Source organism: Daphnia pulicaria, chromosome 4 (assembly GCF_021234035.1).
Source record: "Daphnia pulicaria isolate SC F1-1A chromosome 4, SC_F0-13Bv2, whole genome shotgun sequence".
Classification (NCBI taxonomy): Eukaryota; Metazoa; Arthropoda; class Branchiopoda; order Diplostraca; family Daphniidae; genus Daphnia; species Daphnia pulicaria.
This window is the reverse complement of record NC_060916.1, coordinates 9,242,158-9,266,307: the sequence shown is the minus strand read 5'-3', so window position 1 is coordinate 9,266,307 and position 24,150 is coordinate 9,242,158. Positions and strand designations below refer to the sequence as shown.

The 24,150-nt window shown below is 37.9% G+C and overlaps 1 protein-coding gene and 1 long non-coding RNA gene across 2 annotated transcripts; both read right to left on the bottom strand.

The window, feature by feature from the left end:
• Positions 1 to 10,921: 10,921 nt before the first annotated feature.
• LOC124337524 lies at positions 10,922 to 11,251 on the bottom strand. The gene is made up of 3 exons (XR_006917406.1): positions 11,237 to 11,251; positions 11,093 to 11,166; positions 10,922 to 11,025 (listed from the first exon to the last, which is right to left on the bottom strand). It is a non-coding gene; the product is annotated as an uncharacterized LOC124337524 (long non-coding RNA).
• A 2,232-nt stretch (positions 11,252 to 13,483) lies between these two features.
• On the bottom strand, positions 13,484 to 15,752 carry LOC124337678 (TBC1 domain family member 20-like). Its single transcript, XM_046791716.1, is given in 8 exon segments — positions 13,484 to 13,569; positions 13,627 to 13,846; positions 13,930 to 14,041; positions 14,043 to 14,127; positions 14,189 to 14,283; positions 14,346 to 14,372; positions 14,375 to 14,442; positions 15,730 to 15,752. Coding segments are annotated over 8 exon segments (687 nt in total). The 3' UTR covers positions 13,484 to 13,512.
• Positions 15,753 to 24,150: the final 8,398 nt, after the last annotated feature.

Genomic DNA, 24,150 nt, shown 5'->3' with positions numbered 1-24,150 from the left:
AGAGCACGCCAGTGCGCGCCATAGCACGCCAGTGCACGCAAGAGCACGCCAATGCACGCCAGAGCACGCCAGAGCACGCCAGAGCACGCCAGAGCACTCCATAGCACGCCAGTGCACGCCAGAGCACGCCAGAGCACGCCAGAGCACGCCAGTGCATGCCAGTGCACGCCAGAGCACGCCAGAGCACGGTAGAGCACAGCAGAGCACGCCAATGCACGCCAGTGCACGCCAGAGCACGCCAGTGCACGGCAATGCACAATAGAGCACGCCAGAGCACGCCAGAAAACGCCAGAGCACGCCAGTGCACGCTAGAGCACGCCAGAACACGCCAGTACACACCAGTGCACGCCAGTGCACGCCAGTGAACGCCAGAAAACGCCAGAGCACGCCAGTGCACGCTAGAGCACGCCAGAACACGCCAGTACACACCAGTGCACGCCAGTGCACAACAGTGCACGCCAGAGCACGCCAGTTCACGCTAGAGCACGCCAGAGCACGCCAGTGCACACCAGTGCATGCCACTGCACAACAGTTTACGCCAAAGCACGCCAGTGCACGCCAGAGCCAATGCCATTGCCAATATTTATTTCTCTTGTTAAAACCTTTTTTAATTACAGGATGTGTTAATCAATGGCCAATACACCATTTCAAGTCTATTGAATCAATAAATTTATAGAGCAATTCATGAACAAAAAAATTTAGAAAAACGCACTTGAATTTTTTAAAATTATTCAAGTTATTTGAGTTCTTTTGTCGGGTAGTGGAGTTCTATTGTCAAGCACTTGAGTTCTGCATAACAGAGCACACCAGAGCACGCCAGCGCACGCCAGAGCACGCCAGAGCACGCCAAAGCACGCCAGAGCACTCCTGTGCACGCCATAGCACGCCAGTGCACGCCAATGCACGCCAGAGCACGCCAATGCACGCCAATGCACGCCAGAGCACGCCAGTGCACGCCAATGCACGCCAGTGCACGCCAATGCACGCCAGAGCAGGCCAATGCACGCCAGAGCACGCCTGAGCACGCCAGAGCACGCCAGCGCACGACAGAGCACGCCACAGCACGCCAATGCACGCCAGAGCACGCCAATGCACGCCAGTGCACATCAGTAACGTCAGAGAACGCCAGAGCACGCCAGAGAACGCCAGAGCACGCTAGAGCACGCTAGAGTACGCCAAAGCACGCCAGTGCACGCCAATGGACGCCAGAGCACGTCAATGCACGCCAGTGCACGCCAGAGCACGCCAAAGCATGCCAGTGCACGTCGGTGCACGCCAGAGCACGACAGAGCACGACAGAGCACGCCAGCGCACGACAGAGCACGCCACAGCACGCCACAGCACGCCAATGCACGCCAGTGCACATCAGTACACGCCAGAGAACGCCAGAGCACGCCAGAGCACGCCAGAGCACGCTACAGCACGCTACAGCACGCCAATGCACGCCAGTGCACGCCAGTGCACGCCAGTGCACTTCAGAGCACGCTAGAGCACGGCAGAGCACGCTAGAGCACGGCAGTGCACGCCAGAGCACGCCAGAGCACGCCAATGCACGCTAATGCACGCCAGAGCACGCCAGTGCACGCCAGAGCACGCCAGATCACGCCAGAGCATGCCAGTGCACGCCAGTGCACGCCAAAGCACGCCAAAGCACGTTAGTGCACGCCAGAGCACGCCAGTGCACGCCAGAGCACGCTTGAGCACGGCAGAGCACGGCAGAGCACGCCAAAGCACGCCAAAGCACGCCAGAGCATGCTAGAGCACGGAAGAGCACGCCAGTGCACGCAAGTGCACGCCAGTGCACGCCAGTGCACGCCAGTGCACGCCAGAGCACGCCAGAGCCAATGCCATTGCCAATATTTATTTCTCTTGTTAAAACCATTTTTAATTACAGGATGTGTTAATCAATGTCCAAAACACCATTTCAAGTCTATTGAATCAATAAATTTATAGAGCAATTCATGAACAAAAAGTTTTAGAAAAACGCACTTGAATTTTTTAAAATTTTTCAAGTTATTTGAGTTCTTTTGTCGGGTAGTGGAGTTCTATTGTCAAGCACTTGAGTTCTGCATAACAGAGCACACAAGAGCACGCCAGCGCACGCCAGAGCACGCAAGAGCACGCCAGAGCACGCTAGAGCACGCCAATGCACGCCAGAGCACGCCAATGCACGCCAGTGCACGCCAGAGCACGCCAGTGCACGCCAATGCACGCCAGAGCACGCCAATGCACGCCAGAGCACGCCAGAGCATGCCAGTGCACGCCATTGCACGCCAGAGCACGCCAATAAACGCCAGTGCACGCCAGAGCACGTCAATGCACGCCAGTGCACGCCAGAGCACGCCAAAGCACGCCAGTGCACGTCGGTGCACGCCAGAGCACGCCAGAGCACGCCAGCGCACGACAGAGCACGCCACAACACGCCAATGCACGCCAGAGCACGCCAGATCACGCTAGAGCACGCTATAGCACGCCAAAGCACGCCAGTGCACGCCAGAGCATGCTAGAGCACGGAAGAGCACGCTTGAGCACGGCAGAGCACGCCAATGCACGGCAGAGCACGCTAATGCACGCCAGTGCACGCCAGTGCACGCCAGAGCACGCCAGAGCCAATGCCATTGCCAATATTTATTTCTCTTGTTAAAACCATTTTTAATTACAGGATGTGTTAATCAATGTCCAATACACCATTTCAAGTCTATTGAATCAATAAATTTATAGAGCAATTCATGAACAAAAAGTTTTAGAAAAACGCACTTGAATTTTTTAAAATTATTCAAGTTATTTGAGTTCTTTTGTCGGGTAGTGGAGTTCTATTGTCAAGCACTTTAGTTCTGCATAACAGAGCACGCCAGTGCACGCCAGAGCACGCCAATGCACGCCAATGCACGCTAATGCACGCCAAAGCACGCCAGAGCACGCCAGAGCACGCCGGAGCATGCCAATGCACGCCAATGCACGCCAATGCACGGCAGAGCACGCCAATGCACGCCAATGCCCGCCAGTGCACGCCCTGCACGGTAGAGCACGCCAGAGCACGCTAGAGCACGCCAGTGCACGCCAGATCACGCCAAAGCATGCCATTGCACGTCGGTGCACGCCAGAGCACGTCAATGCCCGCCAATGCACCCCAGAGCATGCCAATGCACGCCAGTGCACGCCAGAGAACGCCAGTGCACGCCAATGCACGCCAATGCACGTCGGTGCACGCCAGAGCACGCCAGAGCACGCCAGCGAACGCCAATGCACGCCAATTCACACCAGAGCATGCCAGTGCATGCCAGAGCACACCAGTGCACGCCAGAGCACGCCAGTGCATGCCAGAGCACGCCAGTGCACGCCAGAGCACGCCAGAGCACGCCAGTGCACGCCAGAGCACGCCAATTCACACCAAAGCACGCCAGTGCACGCCAGAGCACGTCAATGCACGTCAATGCACGCCAGTGCACGCCAGAGCACGTCAATGCACGCCAAAGCCCGCCAGTGCACGCCACAGCACGGTAGAGCACAGTAGAGAACAGCTCAGCACTTGAAGTTGCTATAATATTTTTTTCACTTGTTTAAACCATTTTTTAATTACAGGATGTGTAAATCAATGTCCAATGCACCATTTCAAGTCTATTGAATCAATAAATTAATTGAGCAAATCATGAACAAAAAGTTTTAGAAAAACGCACATCACAGCACTTTCTTGTTGAATGCGATAAAAAATGAAAAGAATAAAGGAAATAATGCAATTTTTTGAATGTTTTTTGTTTAATGCGATGAAAAAAGAAGAAAATAAATGAAATAATGCAATTTTTTAAATGTTTCTCGTAAAATGCGATGAAAAAAGAAGAAAAAAAGGAAATAATGCATTGTTTTGAATGTTTCTTATTTAATGCGATGAAAAATGAAGAAAATAATGCAATTTTTTGAATGTTTCTTGTTGAATGCGATGAAAAATGAAGAAAATAAAGGAAATAATGCAATTTTCTGAATGTTTCTTGTTGAATACGATGAAAAATGAAGAAAATAAAGAAAATAATGAAATTTTTGGAATGTTTCTTGTTGAATGCGATGAAAAATGAAGAAAATAAAGGAAATAATGGAATTTTTTGAATGTTTCTTGTTAAATGCGATGAAAAAAGAAGAAAATAAAGGAAATAATGCAATGTTTTGAATGTTTCTTGTTGAATGCGATGAACAATGAAGAAAATAAAGGAAATAATGTAATTTTTTGAAGGTTTCTTGTTGAATGTGATGAAAAATGAAGAAAATAAAGGAAATAATGCAATGTTTTGAATGTTTCTTGTTGAATGCGATGAACAATGAAGAAAATAAAGGAAATAATGCAATTTTTTGAATGTTTCTTGTTGAATGTGATGAAAAATGAAGAAAATAAAGGAAATAATGCAATCTTTTGAATGTTTCTTGATGAATGTGATGAAAAATGAAGAAAATAATGCAATTTTTTTAATTTTTCTTGTTGAATGCAATGAAAAATGAAGAAAATAAAGGAAATAATGCAATTTTTTGAATGTTTCTTGTTGAATGCGATGAAAAATGAAGAAAATAAAGGAAATAATGCAATGTTTTGAATGTTTCTTGTTGAATGCGATGAACAATGAAGAAAATAAAGGAAATAATGCAATTTTTTGAATGTTTCTTGTTGAATGTGATGAAAAATGAAGAAAATAAAGGAAATAATGCAATCTTTTGAATGTTTCTTGATGAATGTGATGAAAAATGAAGAAAATAATGCAATTTTTTGAATTTTTCTTCTTTAATGCAATGAAAAATGAAGAAAATAAAGGAAATAATGCAATTTTTTGAATGTTTCTTGTTGAATGCGATGAAAAATGAAGAAAATAAAGGAAATAATGCAAATTTTTGAATGTTTCTTGTTGGATGTGATGAAAAATGAAGAAAATAATGCAATTTTTTAAGGTTTCTTGTTGAATGCGATGAAAAAAGACGAAAATAAAAGAAATAATGCAATTTTTTGAATGTTTCTTGTTGAATGCGATGAAAAATGAAGAAAATAAAGGAAATAATGCAATTTTTTGAATGTTTCTTGTTAAATGCGATGAAAAAAGAAGAAAATAAAGGAAATAATGCAATGTTTTGAATGTTTCTTATTTAATGCGATGAAAAATGAAGAAAATAATGCAATTTTTTGAATGTTTCTTGTTGAATGCGATGAAAAATGAAGAAAATAAAGGAAATAATGCAATCTTTTGAATGTTTCTTGATGAATGTGATGAAAAATGAAGAAAATAATGCAATTTTTTAAATTTTTCTTGTTGAATGCAATGAAAAATGAAGAAAATAAAGGAAATAATGCAATCTTTTGAATGTTTCTTGATGAATGTGATGAAAAATGAAGAAAATAATGCAATTTTTTGAATTTTTCTTGTTGAATGCAATGAAAAATGAAGAAAATAAAGGAAATAATGCAATTTTTGAATGTTTCTTGTTGAATGCGATGAAAAATGAAGAAAAAAAAGGAAATAATGCAACTTTTTGAATGTTTTTTGTTGAATGCGATGAAAAATGAAGAAAATAAAGGAAATAATGCAATTTTTTGAATGTTTCTTGTTGAATGTGATGAAAAATGAAGAAAATAATGCAATTTTTTAAGGTTTCTTGTTGAATGCGATGAAAAAAGAAGAAAATAAATGAAATAATGCAATTTTTTGAATGTTTCTTGTTGAATGCGATTAAAAATGAAGAAAATAAAGGAAATAATGCAATTTTTTGAATGTTTCTTGTTAAATGCGATGAAAAAAGAAGAAAATAAAGGAAATAATGCATTGTTTTGAATGTTTCTTATTTAATGCGATGAAAAATGAAGAAAATAATGCAATTTTTTGAATGTTTCTTGTTGAATGCGATGAAAAATGAAGAAAATAAAGGAAATAATGCAATTTTCTGAATGTTTCTTGTTGAATACGATGAAAAATGAAGAAAATAAAGAAAATAATGCAATTTTTGGAATGTTTCTTGTTGAATGCGATGGAAAATGAAGAAAATAAAGGAAATAATGCAATTTTCTGAATGTTTCTTGTTGAATACGATGAAAAATGAAGAAAATAAAGAAAATAATGCAATTTTTTGAATGTTTCTTGTTGAATGTGATGAAAAATGAAGAAAATAATGCAATTTTTTAAGGTTTCTTGTTGAATGCGATGAAAAAAGAAGAAAATAAAAGAAATAATGCAATTTTTTGAATGTTTCTTGTTGAATGCGATGAAAAATGAAGAAAATAAAGGAAATAATGCAATTTTTGAATGTTTCTTGTTAAATGCGATGAAAAAAGAAGAAAATAAAGGAAATAATGCAATGTTTTGAATGTTTCTTATTTAATGCGATGAAAAATGAAGAAAATAATGCAATTTTTTGAATGTTTCTTGTTGAATGCGATGAAAAATGAAGAAAATAAAGAAAATAATGTAATTTTTGGAATATTTCTTGTTGAATGCGATGGAAAATGAAGAAAAAAAAGGAAATAATGCAATTTTTTGAATGTTTCTTGTTGAATACGATGAAAAATGAAGAAAATAAAGGAAATAATGCAATTTGTTGAATGCTTCTTGTTAAATTCGATGAAAAATGAAGAAAATAAAGGAAATAATGCAATCTTTTGAATGTTTCTTGATGAATGTGATGAAAAATGAAGAAAATAATGCAATTTTTTAAATTTTTCTTGTTGAATGCAATGAAAAATGAAGAAAATAAAGGAAATAATGCAATCTTTTGAATGTTTCTTGATGAATGTGATGAAAAATGAAGAAAATAATGCAATTTTTTGAATTTTTCTTGTTGAATGCAATGAAAAATGAAGAAAATAAAGGAAATAATGCAATTTTTGAATGTTTCTTGTTGAATGCGATGAAAAATGAAGAAAAAAAAGGAAATAATGCAACTTTTTGAATGTTTTTTGTTGAATGCGATGAAAAATGAAGAAAATAAAGGAAATAATGCAATTTTTTGAATGTTTCTTGTTGAATGTGATGAAAAATGAAGAAAATAATGCAATTTTTTAAGGTTTCTTGTTGAATGCGATGAAAAAAGAAGAAAATAAATGAAATAATGCAATTTTTTGAATGTTTCTTGTTGAATGCGATTAAAAATGAAGAAAATAAAGGAAATAATGCAATTTTTTGAATGTTTCTTGTTAAATGCGATGAAAAAAGAAGAAAATAAAGGAAATAATGCATTGTTTTGAATGTTTCTTATTTAATGCGATGAAAAATGAAGAAAATAATGCAATTTTTTGAATGTTTCTTGTTGAATGCGATGAAAAATGAAGAAAATAAAGGAAATAATGCAATTTTCTGAATGTTTCTTGTTGAATACGATGAAAAATGAAGAAAATAAAGAAAATAATGCAATTTTTGGAATGTTTCTTGTTGAATGCGATGGAAAATGAAGAAAATAAAGGAAATAATGCAATTTTCTGAATGTTTCTTGTTGAATACGATGAAAAATGAAGAAAATAAAGAAAATAATGCAATTTTTTGAATGTTTCTTGTTGAATGTGATGAAAAATGAAGAAAATAATGCAATTTTTTAAGGTTTCTTGTTGAATGCGATGAAAAAAGAAGAAAATAAAAGAAATAATGCAATTTTTTGAATGTTTCTTGTTGAATGCGATGAAAAATGAAGAAAATAAAGGAAATAATGCAATTTTTGAATGTTTCTTGTTAAATGCGATGAAAAAAGAAGAAAATAAAGGAAATAATGCAATGTTTTGAATGTTTCTTATTTAATGCGATGAAAAATGAAGAAAATAATGCAATTTTTTGAATGTTTCTTGTTGAATGCGATGAAAAATGAAGAAAATAAAGAAAATAATGTAATTTTTGGAATATTTCTTGTTGAATGCGATGGAAAATGAAGAAAAAAAAGGAAATAATGCAATTTTTTGAATGTTTCTTGTTGAATACGATGAAAAATGAAGAAAATAAAGGAAATAATGCAATTTGTTGAATGCTTCTTGTTAAATTCGATGAAAAATGAAGAAAATAAAGGAAATAATGCAATTTTTTGAAAGTTTCTTGTTGAATGTGATGAAAAATAAAGGAAATAATGCAATTTTTTGAATGTTTCTTGTTGAATGCGATGAAAAAAGAAGAAAATAAAGGAAATAATGCAATTTTTTGAATGTTTCTTGTTGAATGCGATGAAAAATGAAGAAAATAAAGGAAATAATGGAATTTTTTGAATGTTTCTTGTTAAATGCGATGAAAAAAGAAGAAAATAAAGGAAATAATGCAATGTTTTGAATGTTTCTTGTTGAATGCGATGAACAATGAAGAAAATAAAGGAAATAATGCAATTTTTTGAATGTTTCTTGTTGAATGTGATGAAAAATGAAGAAAATAAAGGAAATAATGCAATTTTTTGAATGTTTCTTGTTGAATGCGATGAAAAATGCAACATATGCTCACCGACTTAAGACATATCTTTGTCTTCATATTTTCAAAGTAACAGACAAAGCATTGTCTTAAGATTTATCTGTTTTAAATACGATATTATTTCTCCCGCTAGTGATTGGTAGCTGTATTTAAAGTTGACTTATTCATATTTTTGTCATTATATGTTAAGTTTAATTTTTTTTTCCGGCTTTACCAAGAGGGCTGATTCTTTCTTTTGTTTAGACAAAGCATTGTCTTAAGATTTTGTCTGTTTTAAATACGATATTATTCCCCCCGCTAGTGATTGGTAGCTGTATTTAAAGTTGACTTATTCATATTTTTGTCATTATATGTTAAGTTGAATTTTTTTTCCGGCCTTACCATGAGGGCTGATTCTCTCTTTTTTTTAGACAAAGCATTGTCTTCAGATTTTTCTGTTTTAAATACCATATTATTCCTTGCTCTAGTTATTTGGAGCTGTACTTAAAGTTGACTTATTAATGTTTTTGTCATTGCATAATAAGTTGAAGGTTTTTTCGTCCTTTACCAAAAGGGCTGATTCTGTCTTTTTTTTTTCTTCAGACATAGCAAAGTCTTAAGTTTTTTTCAATAGTTATTTCAAATTAAATTTTAAAAGTATTTAGCAATTTAATCATGAAACTGTACAATGAATAATTTTAAAATATTAGAAAGAGTCAGGGCATCAAGTAATTATTATCACAAGCACTTGGGGTATTAAGTAAATAAGATCAATAATTATGGGTGTAAGTAATTTTTCTCTTAAGTAAATACGGAATTGAATAATAAAATTCATGCGTAATTATTTTCTGTCAGATAATTAATTAATGTAGTTAGTAATACTGGCAACAAGTAATTTACCTAACCAAGACAAGTATTTCCCTTTTGCAAGTAATTAAATTCACAAGTAATTAAAGCCATAAGTAATTCCAGTCCCAAGTAATTATGTTCTTTAGGATTTTAATTAAAAAGTTAGTCACATTTAATTGTTTATACTCCGTACTAGAATGAATAATTATGATATTTATTATTTTGTATTTAGAGAATTATAGTGATGCTGCACAAAAAGGAAAAACCACATTTATTAATTGCGTGGTCCGGGAGGGAATAGAAGTACATTTGGCAATGGCGCCAATGGCTACACGAAAAATAGGATAACATGAAAATACAAATTTACAGCCCCGGCAAAATTTAGCAAACGCTTCGATCGCGCTCCAGTTTTATTCAGCACCCGTTACAAATGATAGTAGGACCAACAATTAATATCAAAATTAATTATTTCGCTTCATGTGTGTAAAAGAAACGGAATAAAGGGTAGGAATTAACGTTGACAATTATTTTGTTCCAGCAGTTCAAGTCGTTGAAATCTGTTTGCAAGGAGTGGAATATCTGGTATACGCAGAAACAGGCAACACCAACATTCCAAATCAAATTGATGAGATGGCCGAACGAGAGCAAGATACCCAATGTTTCGCCTGGTTTCGCACCCGCCCCAAAATCAGCCGACTTGAAATCCACGCCGCTCTAAGTTTGTCGATTAACTTTTTACCCGTTTGGCTTTGCACTTTCCCCGTCACATTGAACGGCATCGCTATTTACTGGGGCTTTCGTCTGGGAACGAGCTGCCCGACACTATTCCGAATCAATCCTTTCATTTGCGACTTGTTCCTCATTCAAATTGTTTACAATCCGCTCATGTGCATGTACACCAGTAAAGAATTCAAACGCGCGTTGGCTCATTTAAAACAGAAATGCAAATGCAATACACACTAATCTAATATTTTACGCATGAAAGTTGACTGATGGACAACGGGGTGGAAAAATAGAAATAGAAATCGTACTGAAATAGGATAGGATCAAGCAACATATGAAAGATACAAACACCTACATGTATGAACCATCAGCTTATTAAGGAGATCAAAAGGAAACTAGAATTTTTATTTCTTCTTTGATTCGACACACATAGCCGCTCGGCTCATGCATTATTAATGATTTTGTGTTACCATATGACAGCCAAAAGATTTACCCTTTGAATCACATCTCATAATAACAAAAAGGTTTGACATGGCGTAGGTGGCCCATGGGAAGATGAAGCGCATATAGTGTCAACCGCAGCTTTTTTGTATGTCTAGGAGTTTCTATTCTTTATCCTGAGTGAGATAAATTACCACACACTACTCTGTAGCCTAGGTTACGCTGTGTAAACAAGCTACAGTGTAATTTAGACATAATGCACACAGGTAACATCTAGAGAGTAACATCGACAATAGAAAGGGTAATTTTTTTATCTTTTGACAGTTAAAAATAAATATTATAAATGAATTATTGTCTAATTCAATTATGCCGTTGGTTTATTGTAACCAGACAGGAAAGACGTGGACTCCGGCCGGATTTTAAATTCAAAAAAAGAAAAAAACAACCACTCAAGATATGGCGTCAGAATGCGGAATGCAATGAGGATGTACTCTGTGACTCTATTTACTCCATCTGAACGATCGGGAGGACCATTGATCGAAAGAATATCGACGTTTGCTCTAATCGTTGAGGATTGGGCAGCGTGTATGAACTATGAAGGGTTCGCAGAGGATTCGGATCTGGCGTTTGCCTGTTGGAAATATCAAAATTCAGCCATCCAGAAATAATAAAAAGGTATTAAATTAATTTATGATTACACATCGGGAGAATCAGTGAAATAATCCTCATAGATGTTAAATACATTGTTTTGCTTGATGTAATGTTCCATTTGCTAAAAGGGGGTAAAAAAATCTGTTTGCACTTATTAGTATAAACATTATTCACATTTATATCAATTCAACATGTCCAAGTTGTAGAACAGTACGGGAATAAGCTTAATCCTTCTCGATCTTTTTGCGGTAGCGAGCGGCGAGCCGTTTGATCGGCTTCTTGCGGGTTGACATCGCGAGGCCATCCACCTTCCTTGTGGAAAACTCCGTGGGCCTCGGTCGTAGCACAATCCGTATTGATCTAAATTTTCCAATACGTTTTGTATTAGCTAATGCTATTTACGAGGCTATTGAAAAATTTAAATTCAATACTGACTTACATTAAGTGCTGAAACATCACAAGCTTGGCATTGAACTCCGATTTCTTTGGTTGCTATGGTAAACAAAGATGTCAATTGCGGATCCGGAAAAATGTCGACAAATTGTGGCGGGTTGAAAACAGCGTCGGAGAAGTTACATTTTCTTCTGCTCAGTACTTTAACATATGTCGACGTACAACACAGGTAAGATCCATCTTTGGAGGAACCGTCATATTGATCGATCTTCGTCGATCGGTAGTTCGGGACTGACAATGTAACTGGCTCCACCTTTGCAATATGAACAATTCCTGCGGACAAACAAGTACATGTCCTTGTTAGTCGCGCAGCGCAATTTCGCGTTATTCGAAAAATACAAAAAGGAAATACATTTTCTTTAGCGATTCGCGAAAAGTGCCATTTTCGTCTGCCACAGGCAAGAAAAATTTGCGGGAATGACGAATTAATCAGCACAACGCCCTTGTTGTCTATACTCAATGTCTACTACACTTTTATTGACCAACTTAGTTCTTTTTCTGAATTTGATATCGATTGAAGAAACGAAATAGATTTTCGCCTAAGAGTTGAATCGATCAATCGGTCTAGACTTTGGCTTTGTCACAAAATCTTGGCTGATACCTGATATGTTCCAATTTGAAAATGTTGGATTTTCTAAAACGGTTGGGAACTATAAATATTTGGTGTGTGCAGATTGTGAAATTGGTCCAATAGGGTGGCACTGTATAGACAGCCAAGAAAGCTATGTGGCTGATCAACGTGTAAAACACATGGAATAATGAATACAAACCAGTTTATTTAAATACATTTTTCACATTCATAAAATTTGAAATATAGGAATGCCCTTTAAGAGAAGAGGAACACAACAGGTACAATATTCAATATTATGAAATTTTCTGTTTTTCTTAATTATTGGGTATGACAAGCATTCAAACATGACAAATGGAACTTCAAAATATCTCTATATTTGGTCTGACATAGTTATAAATAAATGCGAATGTTGCAACAACCTTCGTAGTTTGGGATCTTAAATTTCTGAATCCAGACCAAGGAGTCCAACGTTGAATCGCCGCTTTTTTATGTTTCCCTTCCCTAGTGGCACTTTTCCTCCCTTGGACGTCCATGGCACGTCTGTACATCCCAGCCATATCTACATCCAAATTGAAAATTTCTGATGGAGACAAGACAGCCATAGGATGTCTAGCAATGATAGCCTAAAGATGTCCTTTTTTTGTCCTTGTTACCTCCAGGAGACATCCGTTAGGTCATCGTTTTTATTATAATTTTTTAATTATTATTTTATTTTATTTTATTTTTTTATTTTTTTTTTATTTTTATTTTTTTCCCTCATCACCGAACATCATTATCAACGCCCAGCGTGTCACAGCGAGTCTCGTTAACACACAGAGGTCGCAAACACTAAGCAGCCTATAGGTTTTCATATAATAAATTTCTATCAGTCTATGGTCTAGTGGTTAGAGTACTCGACTGGTAATCTTAAGGATGATGGTTCAAACCCAGAGTCAGTATAAAGTATTTCATCAAAAATATAATAAGATACCTATGATGAAAGACTATAGTGATGATGTGAGTACATCTCTAATAGTGTACCATGTATATAAGCATATATGTACATGAAAATCTTTAATCTTTGCGTGATTATCGTAATATGATATCCATAGGACATCCTATGGATGACCACAGGATGTACTTTAGATCAGCCACAGATAACCTCGAGACTTGGCATGGAACGGTAATTAAGATGTCCAAAACACATCCAAAGTACATCATTTGGGCTCAAACTAAGACCATGGGTGGATATCCACAGGCCATCGTGTGCCACTAGGGTTGTAAAGCAGTCTTTCTCTGTTCCATTCTCCTTTTCCTCTCTTCGTCCTCTTCCTTTATCTTACGAATACTACAACAAGATGAAACATTAATGTCATTCAGGAAATATCAGCAGAAACTTAATGCTTAAGATACTTTTCAGCGTGCATCTCGGACAATTGTTTCCATTACATCTGGTGGATAGGTTCACATCAACTTCTCTGTTTCAGTAATAAGACTATCAAATGGTAGATTATCAGGGACCTAAGATAAAACTGTAAGAACATTAATCGAAAAAGAGCTGATTAAAAAAAATAGTACGTTGGAGAGCATTTGATGTAGAAGCGGCATCTCGCACGGTGTCAAGAAAATATCACTTGCTCTATGCAACACGACGACAGAAGATAGATACATAGAGGTCCATGGATGTGAGAACATAAATAGTTCAAACAATCTTACGATAGCTTCGTAATCGTTGAGAACATGGCCAAACCAATAAGTAATCGCCCACGGAAGGCAGAAAATTGTCCCTAGCTCCGACCTAGAATTATAACAGGTTATTCAAATTTTAAAGAGAATCTTTCTTTTTTTTTAGGGGGGGGGGGGGAGAGGGGTTTCAAATACCTCTTCAAATAATTGTAAAAATCACGATTTTCATTTTTGACTAGTGCATACACTAAGTTAAGAATTTCCATTGTAGATAGGCTCCATATTTGGTCCCATAAACAGTTGGAAATGTGATTGGGAAAGTCTGCATAACACACTGTAACTTTCATCTTCTCCTAAAACAAGCAACAGTGTGATGGCAATATCGTGAAAACCCTGTGCATGGAAGCATAATAATTGTAAGAGGATCATCTTCGTAATTTAATTTTGCTATAACCTGATAGTAATGGAGACCTTCATTTGCTATCAGAACTCTTATTATTAGCTCTGTGACTTTTACTTGGAGGTCTGCTTGAATATTTTCATTAATACCTAAAGGCGGATAACAAAATTTTAAGAATAGAAAACATACATAAAAGAAATATTATTGCTACCTGGAGGGAAGCATTTAAAATTTTTTTGACATCCAATACCACCTGGTTGTAGTACTGATGATTCTTTTTAAATCTCTTCTGATGAAACTTCTGTTTCCTTTAACTGGTGTAACAATTTGATTCTTAACAAATAGACAGAATAAACAAACATTTTCACACAAATGTTAACTTACGTTTACTTATTGCGAGCCCGAAGGGCGAAGCTAATAATCGCATACGCAGAAAAAAAAAGCCATGTCACTTTGTCTGTATGTATGTATGTATGTAACGCTCCATAGCTCGGGCTTTTTACGACACATTTCAGACTTTTTGGTCTTAAAAACTAGACAAAAAATATGCGGTGCGACCAGTACAAAAATAATTTTATTTACTTAATTAGTTCTCCTGTAATTAATGAAAAACTGCTAAAATAATTGCTTAACGACTAGTGACATCTGGCGGTTGCGACTACAACTTTTTCCCTTTAGATCAAAATAAATCACCACCAGATGTCCATAGCATCGCCGTGATGACGCAATAATTGATGACCCAACCTAGACGCAACAACCAGATATGCATTTATGTTTTGTAGTTATTTGACTAAAAGATGGTTATTTTTAAATGCAATTATTGAACTTTATGTGTAAAAATTGGAAAATATGAGTTGATCAAACCAAACGTAAATAACTTGCAAGGATATTGAACTGTGTCAGAAAAATCCCGTTTTAAGACCAAAAAGTCTGTGAAAAAAAGCGTGAATTGTGAATAAGTCCGACTTAATCATAGGCCCTGAATTTTTCAATTAAGACAGTTTTCAACTGGCTTACGACTATCCCTTCGCGGCGAGCTGATAAGCTTGCTTTTCTATCTTAAAGAAAGAAAATATGTTACCCAAGACAAAATATTTTTCACAAACAACGCCTATTTTGACTTTTGAGCCTCAATTAACCAGCAATCAACTCTTGTCTGACTTTTGGAAAAAAAAACTGACAAGTGACAAGCAGACAACTCGAAACTGTTGATGTTGATGTAATTTCCAGGCGCGTTCTTAAACCTGCAAACGCGTAAAAGTTTGTACGCAACCTGAACCTACGCAATAAGCCAATAACGCAATCAATAAATGACGTTTCACTTTAATTCTCTAAATACAAAATAATAAAAGTGTTTACACCGTGTAAATACATAAGATAATAATTACTTAAGAAAATAGTTACTTGTGAGAATAATTACTTAAGAAAATAATTTCTTAAGAGAAAAATTACTTAAGAATATAATTACTTAAGTCATTTCTAGTGACTTACGAACAATCGTACTAATAGAACCTATTATTTGTGAACATAATTTTAATTACTGGTGACCATAATTACTAGCAAGTATTTGACTAAATACACGTTGCATGAATTACTTAAAGCCCGAATTATTAAACATTTTAAATACAACAGTCCATAATTACTTAAGAACAAAAATACTTGTGTCCTTAATTTCAATAAAACAAAATTTCGATAGTACTTGTTGGGAATATAATGACTCCCAACAGTGATCGACACTTTACTATTGTTATTTATGTGTAATTTGTAGGGACCTCAACAGAGGGCCCCAATTTTACCCACTCTTCCCACTCAATCTATTGTTCCCTAACCTACTCAACCCTAAACTAGCTATCGAAATCCCAAAATGATGTATATAGATCAGTGTGTAATATAAGGATCTACTAGCAACAACAAAAAAGGTGTCATCTCTCTTATCTCTTTCTTGGAAGTTGAACGGTCGACACCGCCAACAAGAGTTCCATTTCCAACATGGTCCTTCGAACATTTGTTTTCTCCAACCAGTGTTAAGTTTATCCTATCACACTCAAAATTTTCTCTCGTTCTCTTTCCTTTGATTGTCATCGTCGTCACCTCTCGTAAAATTTTTTATGATGGCTGATCAATCACTTATTAGTATTCTTATCTCTTTCTCTGAATTTAACTTAATTATTCTCGGGGTCTAGTAAGTAAATAGGCCCCCCTCAGTCAGTAAATTAAATTTGCTCTCTCTTGAATTAAAGCTGAAATCTTTCAGAAATTTCGTAAAATTTAAAACACATTTTCTTAGTCAAAATTTTGAGGGGTGAATTTTTTTCACGCAAACTATCATCGCCTAAGTTGATTATTCTCTCTATTCTCTCGTTCATTAATTGAGCTCTCTACCTCTTCAACGTGTTCACCTCGTGTGAGCCCTAGGCGATATTCCCTCTCTCTCTCTCTATTGATAAGCCCCACGGCATTGTCATTGTCAAACGAATCTCAGCTGATTTGGGTTGACTTCCCGTTCCTTTAAACTGGGATAACACGGGAATCTCTTCCCTTTCAAGAATTTTTGGGGGGGCTTGCTTCCCTACCTCTTAGATTGGGAAAAACGCGGGAACGAGTTCGCCTCGTGTGAGCCTCAGGGTGAAAAGACTTTAATAGTTTCTCGATCTCTTTGCTATGGCCTTCTGCCATTTCCCGAAACAAATCTCTCTCTCATAATTGTTTGCACTTGTATTATTTAATTTCAATACTGGTGCGTGAATATCTCTCTGTCTCAGAAGACACAACGCTTCCTCTGAGTAAAAAAAAAGAAGAAAAATTTTCTCTCAATTTGGGCTTGCTTCTCTTCCCCTTTAAAACTAGAAAAAGCGGGAACCCTCCCTACCCCTTCAACGTGTTCGCCTCGTGTGAGCCTTAGGGTGAAAAAACTAATAGCTCTCTCTCTCTATTTTTCAAAGGCCTTCCGCCATTTTCAAAACAAATCTCGCACTCATTCTTACGCTCTTGCATTTTTTTTTGCGTAAAGAAAAATCCTTCCCTCTTTCTCAGAAGGCATAACGCGCCCTCTGAGTACAAACAAAAAATTGGGAATTAAAAGACGCCCTCTTGCGTCAAAAACTCTTTCATTCTTTTTCTGAATTGTTATTATGCCGTTGTACAATTGTGCGGAGCTTGGAAATTACCCTAGCTCTATAAATCAATTAGTTCTTGCAGATATCTTCACATAAAGAAATTCAAATAAAGTGGAAAAGAAAGCAGGATATAATTCGGCACCACGAATCTCCGAAGACCGAGCAGAACAACAAAAAAGGCTAATCAACTCAATCAAAATTTTTTTTTAATTATCTCCTTCTTCTCGTACTCAACAGCTCTTGTGGAGCCAGTTGTATCAAGAATGGCTCCGAAATTCGCAAGAACTATAATCAAAAGGCATCTCACCCGCATTATCAACCTCGCCGAAGCGTACGAAACAACCGTTATGACGTCGGAAGCATTCAGCGAAGCCGAAAAACTAGAAAAAAAGCTAAATGGATTCCACAAGACTTATGAGATATTCTCAATCAGGATCCTAGAAGAAGAAGATTATATAGACGAAGCAACGTTCGAAGCAGACGTCAACACCATGGAACAAACAGCAGACGAGGTTAGAGCCGCCAGAATAATCGTCAAGACGAGACGGCGGGAATGGTCAAATGCTGAAGAAGTGAAAAAACGTGAGGAAGAACAAAGAATCAAAAACGAAGCTGAAGAAGTAAAATGGCGCAACGAACTCGAAGCCCGCAGAGTGAAATGCGAGAAAATAGTTCTCGAAACCAAACAACTGATGGCAAACCAGGCAGCAAACCCAACAGTCAATCAAGATCAACTAATTCGTGACATAGCCATTCAGAAAATAACAGCAATCTATTCAGTGCCCGTATTCACTCCAGGAGCTGTCAACCAATTGCCAGCCGCCTTTCAAAATCTGAACTCACTACAACCAGTGATTGATCTGAAGGATGTCGCAGCTCTGCGAAACCTTCAATTTAAAATAGAACCATCCGATTTAAACCTCACCACATCTCAGTTTGCAGCAGCGTATATTCCAGACCCAATTCAACCAGTTAAGTCGTCGCTTGCGACAGAAAGCTGTTGTGTTTCAAACTTCCCTTCTTACCAGTCAAAAGAAAATATCCAGAAGGAAGGAATGGAGACTGGAACGACCAGTCTTCCCCACCCACCGAAAAAAGGAGACTCACTCTCGGAGTCTCCGGATGGGCCAGAAGGATATCCAGACAACAAAAGGTTTGAAAAGGATGATAATCAAAGAAAATAATTCTTTTGTTTTGAAAATAGAATACACAGCAAAACTGGATGGAGCAAAAAAAAATCCCAATGGAAGAGGAGGCTGGAAGTACCAGTGTCCAACAACGACCAAAGAAAGGACTATCAATCTCAGAGGTTCCGGTCGTATCCATTGAAGATGGTATGGAAGCAGTGGAGCCCAAAATTCTCTCGAGCTCCTCTAGCAACCAAAAAACTGCCTGCACGCTCAATCAGCAAGAAGCTCCAGCATTTCAAGCAGAAGCTCCTTGTTCTCTCATTTTTCAAGAAGCTCCAGCTACACCAGCAGAAGCTCCTTGGTCTCTCATTATTCAAGAAACTCCTAGTTCTCCAATTTATCAAGAAGCGTCCTCCAAACTGGCAGAAGCTCCTTGTATTCTCGATTCTGAAAAAGCTCAAGCCAATCAGGCAGAAGCTCCTCGCTCTCTCATTCAGCAAGAAGCTCAAACTTACCAAGAAGAAGCTCCTTGTACACTCAATTGTCTAATAACTAAAGATTCATGCATTAGAATTACGCCAGCTGACTCCAAAGAAGAGGCTGATTCTGTTCCTTTTTTTCCCCCGGGAAGGCCAGCTGCATCGCTGGAAGCATTGAAAGAAGATCGTCAACAAGCCGCTGCATTTGTCAACTCAACAAGTGCAGCAAGTAACCAAAAAGTCGTTCCGAAGTTTAGATCACCGTGCAGTCAAGCAACAAATCTTCCGGAGTTCACTACTCATCAACATTTACTGGAGCCAGTAAAACCAGCTCCTCAACGCATCACAAGGTCACTAATCAAAGAAGAAGATTTCATCGACCAGTCGTTGTTCTCAAAATGGTTAACCCAGGTACCTAACAAAAACGTTTCACTCCAACTAAAAACTATTCTTATGTTGAAGACCATCAAAGAAAATTCCAGCACACACCAATCGGTATGGGATCCTGGTGGCAAACTTCCAAAGAGAGTCAGCCAACTCTCACTCGGAAACAAATGGAATGGACGATTGACTGAATCCGGAGCCAGTTGACGAAACAGCTCCTCGTAATCCAGGCCATCCATGTTCACTCAAATTCTCAATTAATCACAGCTCTCCCATCCAACGGATAATCAAGTCGATCAGGATGTCGAGCCAATTGAACGGGCTCTGCCGGGGAGTATGTTGGGAATATAATGACTCCCAACAGTGATCGACACTTTACTATTGTTATTTATGTGTAATTTGTAGGGACCTCAACAGAGGGCCCCAATTTTACCCACTCTTCCCACTCAATCTATTGTTCCCTAACCTACTCAACCCTAAACTAGCTATCGAAATCCCAAAATGATGTATATAGATCAGAGTGTAATATAAGGATCTACTAGTAACAACAAAAAAGGTGTCATCTCTCTTATCTCTTTCTTGGAAGTTGAACGGTCGACACCGCCAACAAGAGTTCCATTTCCAACAGTATTTGATACCATATTTACTAGTGAAAATAATTACTTGTATCCGGATCCCATTAGAAACTGAAAATAACGTGGGATTATAAACAAAACAACGAACGATGTTTTATCAGATATTTATTGTCTTAAGGCATTGCATTGTCTGAAAATTATTTTTAATTTGTAAGGGAAGAGCTATTTTACGAGGAAATTTTTTTTTTTTTTTTAATTTAAATTTTATTTAATCAAGAATAACATAAATTATTTCTTTTTTAGTCAAACGATCTTTAGAGTTTAATGTAAGAAGCCAAAACAAATTTAAAAAAAGCAGACAAAGCCTTTTTAGAAGAATTACCTTGTTGTTTCGATTCGTTCGTTCGGTTAACGGTTCTTTATGGGAACCCAAAACCGGCACTTTTTCATAATACAAATATTTTCAAAATATTTATATATAAATCAGAAAACAATTATATAAATAAAGATGTAAGATTAAAACTGGTAAAAAGTATTATATAAAGAATTGTGATTTTCACGAAATTTTGACTTGTCTGAGTCATGGCTACAAAAACATAGGTCAAAACAATATTTATCCCTAATAAAGGTATACTTTAATGGGATGTGAACCATGATCCTCTTCATCATCAATCAGCGCTATAGATCTTATTGCAATTCAAAAGTAGTCAAAAGTAAAGGATTAGTCAAGCATAAAACAATTTCTAGTTCGGCTATAGGCCACAGTGGTGCGCATTAGCGTAAGCTGCGCACGACTTTTGGCTATGTCGCGTACTTTTGAATTGCAATAAGATCTATAACCACTACATTAGTTCTTGTATTCCATGGGAAACTATTTTGAAACGGAATTGATTGTTGTGTGTCATTGTTTTTTGCGTGAAAATTTTTTTATCGCAATATTTGGTCGATACCAAAACTTGGCTTCATAGACCCTTCCCCAACACGCAGATGATCACGAAAAACGATATTGTTGTTAAGTAGGCTTGAACCACTTTCCTTTGGGTAACGAAGCCAGAGCTATAGCCATTATACCGACAGCAGTTTCTTTTAGATAACCTTTTCATAAGTCCAATGGCCTCCGGTGGTAAATTTGGTTTTCACGCATAGCCTCTGGCGGTTTGCACGACAGAGGTTCACGCATGGCCTCCGGCGGTATATTTGCAGGATAGAGAAATCCCGTACACACCTTTACATGACCTTGACATGGCAAGTCTCTGTAAAAATCAAAACGAGGGAAGCTATTGTGGAAAGTGGAATTTAGACCTAAGGTGGAAAAGTTGTAGTCACAACCGCCAGATGTCACCAGTCGTTAAGCAATTATTTTAGCAGTTTTTCATTTTTTACGGGAGTACTAATTAAGTAAATGTATTTTTTTTCTGGTCGCACCGCATATTTTTAGTCTAATTGTTAAGACGAAAAAGTCCGAAATCTGTCGCAAAACGCCCGAGTTATGGAGTGTTACAGACAGACAGACAGACAAAGTGACATGGTTTTATTTTGCCCTTCAGGCTCGCAAAAAAAAACGAGCAAGCACTTAAATAACGCTACTTAATGCGCGTCGCTCTAAATTATTATTATTTTTTTATTTAATGCGAAGGAAAACTACTGCGGCTGACTGCAGCGAATGGTCAGACGAGTAACGCGAGCCCGTCCGTTTTTTCAGTGCTTGTCGCTGGTCCGTCCGCTATTTAGCGCTGTCGCCCGTCCGCTGTTTTCGGCGGCTCATTAATATAAGCGAAAAATAATCCATTCAAATGTTTTGCGCTAGATCTAGCGTTTTCTAAGCGCGCGTGGCGCTAGCGATTTGTTTGCGATAAACTTGCGCACGATGCGCTAAATATATATTTAGCGCAATTTATTTCATTGTATTATTTACGAAACGCGCAAGCGCTTCGTTAATTTAAAAGAACGGTTGCGACAGGGAAAACGATTGTGGCGACTGGGTAAGTAGCGCACACGCGTCCATAATTTTAGCGCTTGCCTCGAGTCCGTTTATAACTTACGAAAAGCGCAAGCGTTAAAATGAATGTTTAGCGCTTCTTGCGCGATTTGAGCGTATTATTTTATCATATATTTAAAAAAGCGCAAGCGCTTAAATAACGCTATAGGCCTACTTTATGCGAATCGCTCTGAATTAATTTTTTTTAATTTAATGCAAAGGAAAACGACTGCGCTGACTGGTCAGAAGAGTAATGTGAGCCCGTCCGCTATTTCCGCTGGTCCTTTCCGGTGTTTTCGGCGGCTTATTATAAGCGACAAAATGATTCATTCAAAAGTTTTGCGCTAGATCTAGCGCTATCTAAGCACGCATGGCGCTAGCTATTGGTTTGCGATAAACTTGCGTGCCATTCGCTAAATTTAGCGCAATTTATTTCATTGTATTATTTAAGAACCGCGCAAGCGGTTCGTTAATTTTAATAAAATGTTGCGAAAGGGAAAATGATTGCGGGAATGGACGATAAGCGTGCACCCGTACATGATAAGCCCATACATTATGAATAAGCTCGCTGGGCCAATTATTTTAAACTGTTCGCGCTGGATCTATAGCGCTATCTAAGCGCGTATGGCGCTAGTGAATTACCTGTGATAAACTACGATGTGCTAAATTTAGCGCAATTCCATTTATATAATATATATTACGAAAAGCGCGCTCCCGTCCTTATTTTAGCGCTTGCTTAGCGTGGGCCTGTCGCTATTTAAGCTCTAAGGTCGCCCATCCGCTGTTTTTGGCGGCTCATAGCGCCAAGAATAATGAAGTCAAATGTTTCTCGCTAGACACAGCGCTGTCTAAGCACGCATGGCGCTAGTGATGTATGTGCGATTAATTTGCGCACGATGCGCTGAATATAGCGAAATTCATTGCATCGCATTTTTTTCGAAAAGCGCAAGCGCTTCGTCAATTGAACTAAATGGTTCCGGAAAATAAAACCATTGCGGCGATTGGACGAGTATAGCGCGTGCCCGTCCATTATTTCGGAGCTTATCAATAGTCAGTTCGCTTATTGTCGTAGCGCTTATCGTCGACCGTCCGCTGTTTAGGGCGGCTCGCTGCGCGAAAAATGTGTAATTGTTCGCGCTGTATATAGCGCTATCTAAAAACGCGTGGCGCTATTATGAACTTAATATTAACTTGCGTGCAATGCGCTAAACGTAACGCAATTAAATTAATTTCATAATTTAGAAACGCGCTCCACTTGCTCAAATAAACTTTTAGCGTGAAAAATAATGAAATTAATATATTTTGCGCTAGATTTAGCGCGAAATATTTGACTTCATTTGCATGAAATGATTTGCAATGAATCATGCAATGAATTTAAATTCGCTAAATTTGAAGCATTGCGCCCTACTTAATCTTCAGTTAATTATTAGCGCAATGCGCGCTTGGATAGCGCTAGATCCAGCGAAACAATTTAAAATTGTTGGCCCAGCGAGTCTTCTAAAACAGTGGACGGGCGACGATTAGCGCTATAAGATAGCGAACGGACTCGCAGCAAGCGCTAATATTATGTAGCCTATTGACACGCGCTTCTCGTCCCTTCTCTTCCATTCGACGCAATCGTTTTCCCTTTCGCAACATTTTATTATAATTAACGAACTGCTTGCCCAATTCCTAAATAATACAATGAAATAAATAGCGCTAAATTGAGCGCATCGCGCGCAAGTTTATCGCAAACACATAGCTAGTCTCACGATCGCTTCGGTAGCGCTAAATCTAGCGCGAAACATTTGAATGAATTATTTTTCGCGTAATGATCAGCCGAAAACACCGGAAAGGACCAGCGGAAATAGCGGACGGGCTCACATTACTCTTCTGACCAGTCAGCGCAGTCGTTTTCCTTTGCATTAAATTTAAAAAAATTAATTCAGAGCGATTCGCATAAAGTAGGCCTATAGCGTTATTTAAGCGCTTGCGCTTTTTTAAATATATGATAAAATAATACGCTCAAATCGCGCAAGAAGCGCTAAACATTCATTTTAACGCTTGCACTTTTCGTAAGTTATAAACGGACTCGAGGCAAGCGCTAAAATTATGGACGCGTGTGCGCTACTTATCCAGTCGCCACAATCGTTTTCCCTGTCGCAACCGTTCTTTTAAATTAACGAAGCGCTTGCGCGTTTCGTAAATAATACAATGAAATAAATTGCGCTAAATATATATTTAGCGCATCGTGCGCAAGTTTATCGCAAACAAATCGCTAGCGCCACGCGCGCTTAGAAAACGCTAGATCTAGCGCAAAACATTTGAATGGATTATTTTTCGCTTATATTAATGAGCCGCCGAAAACAGCGGAC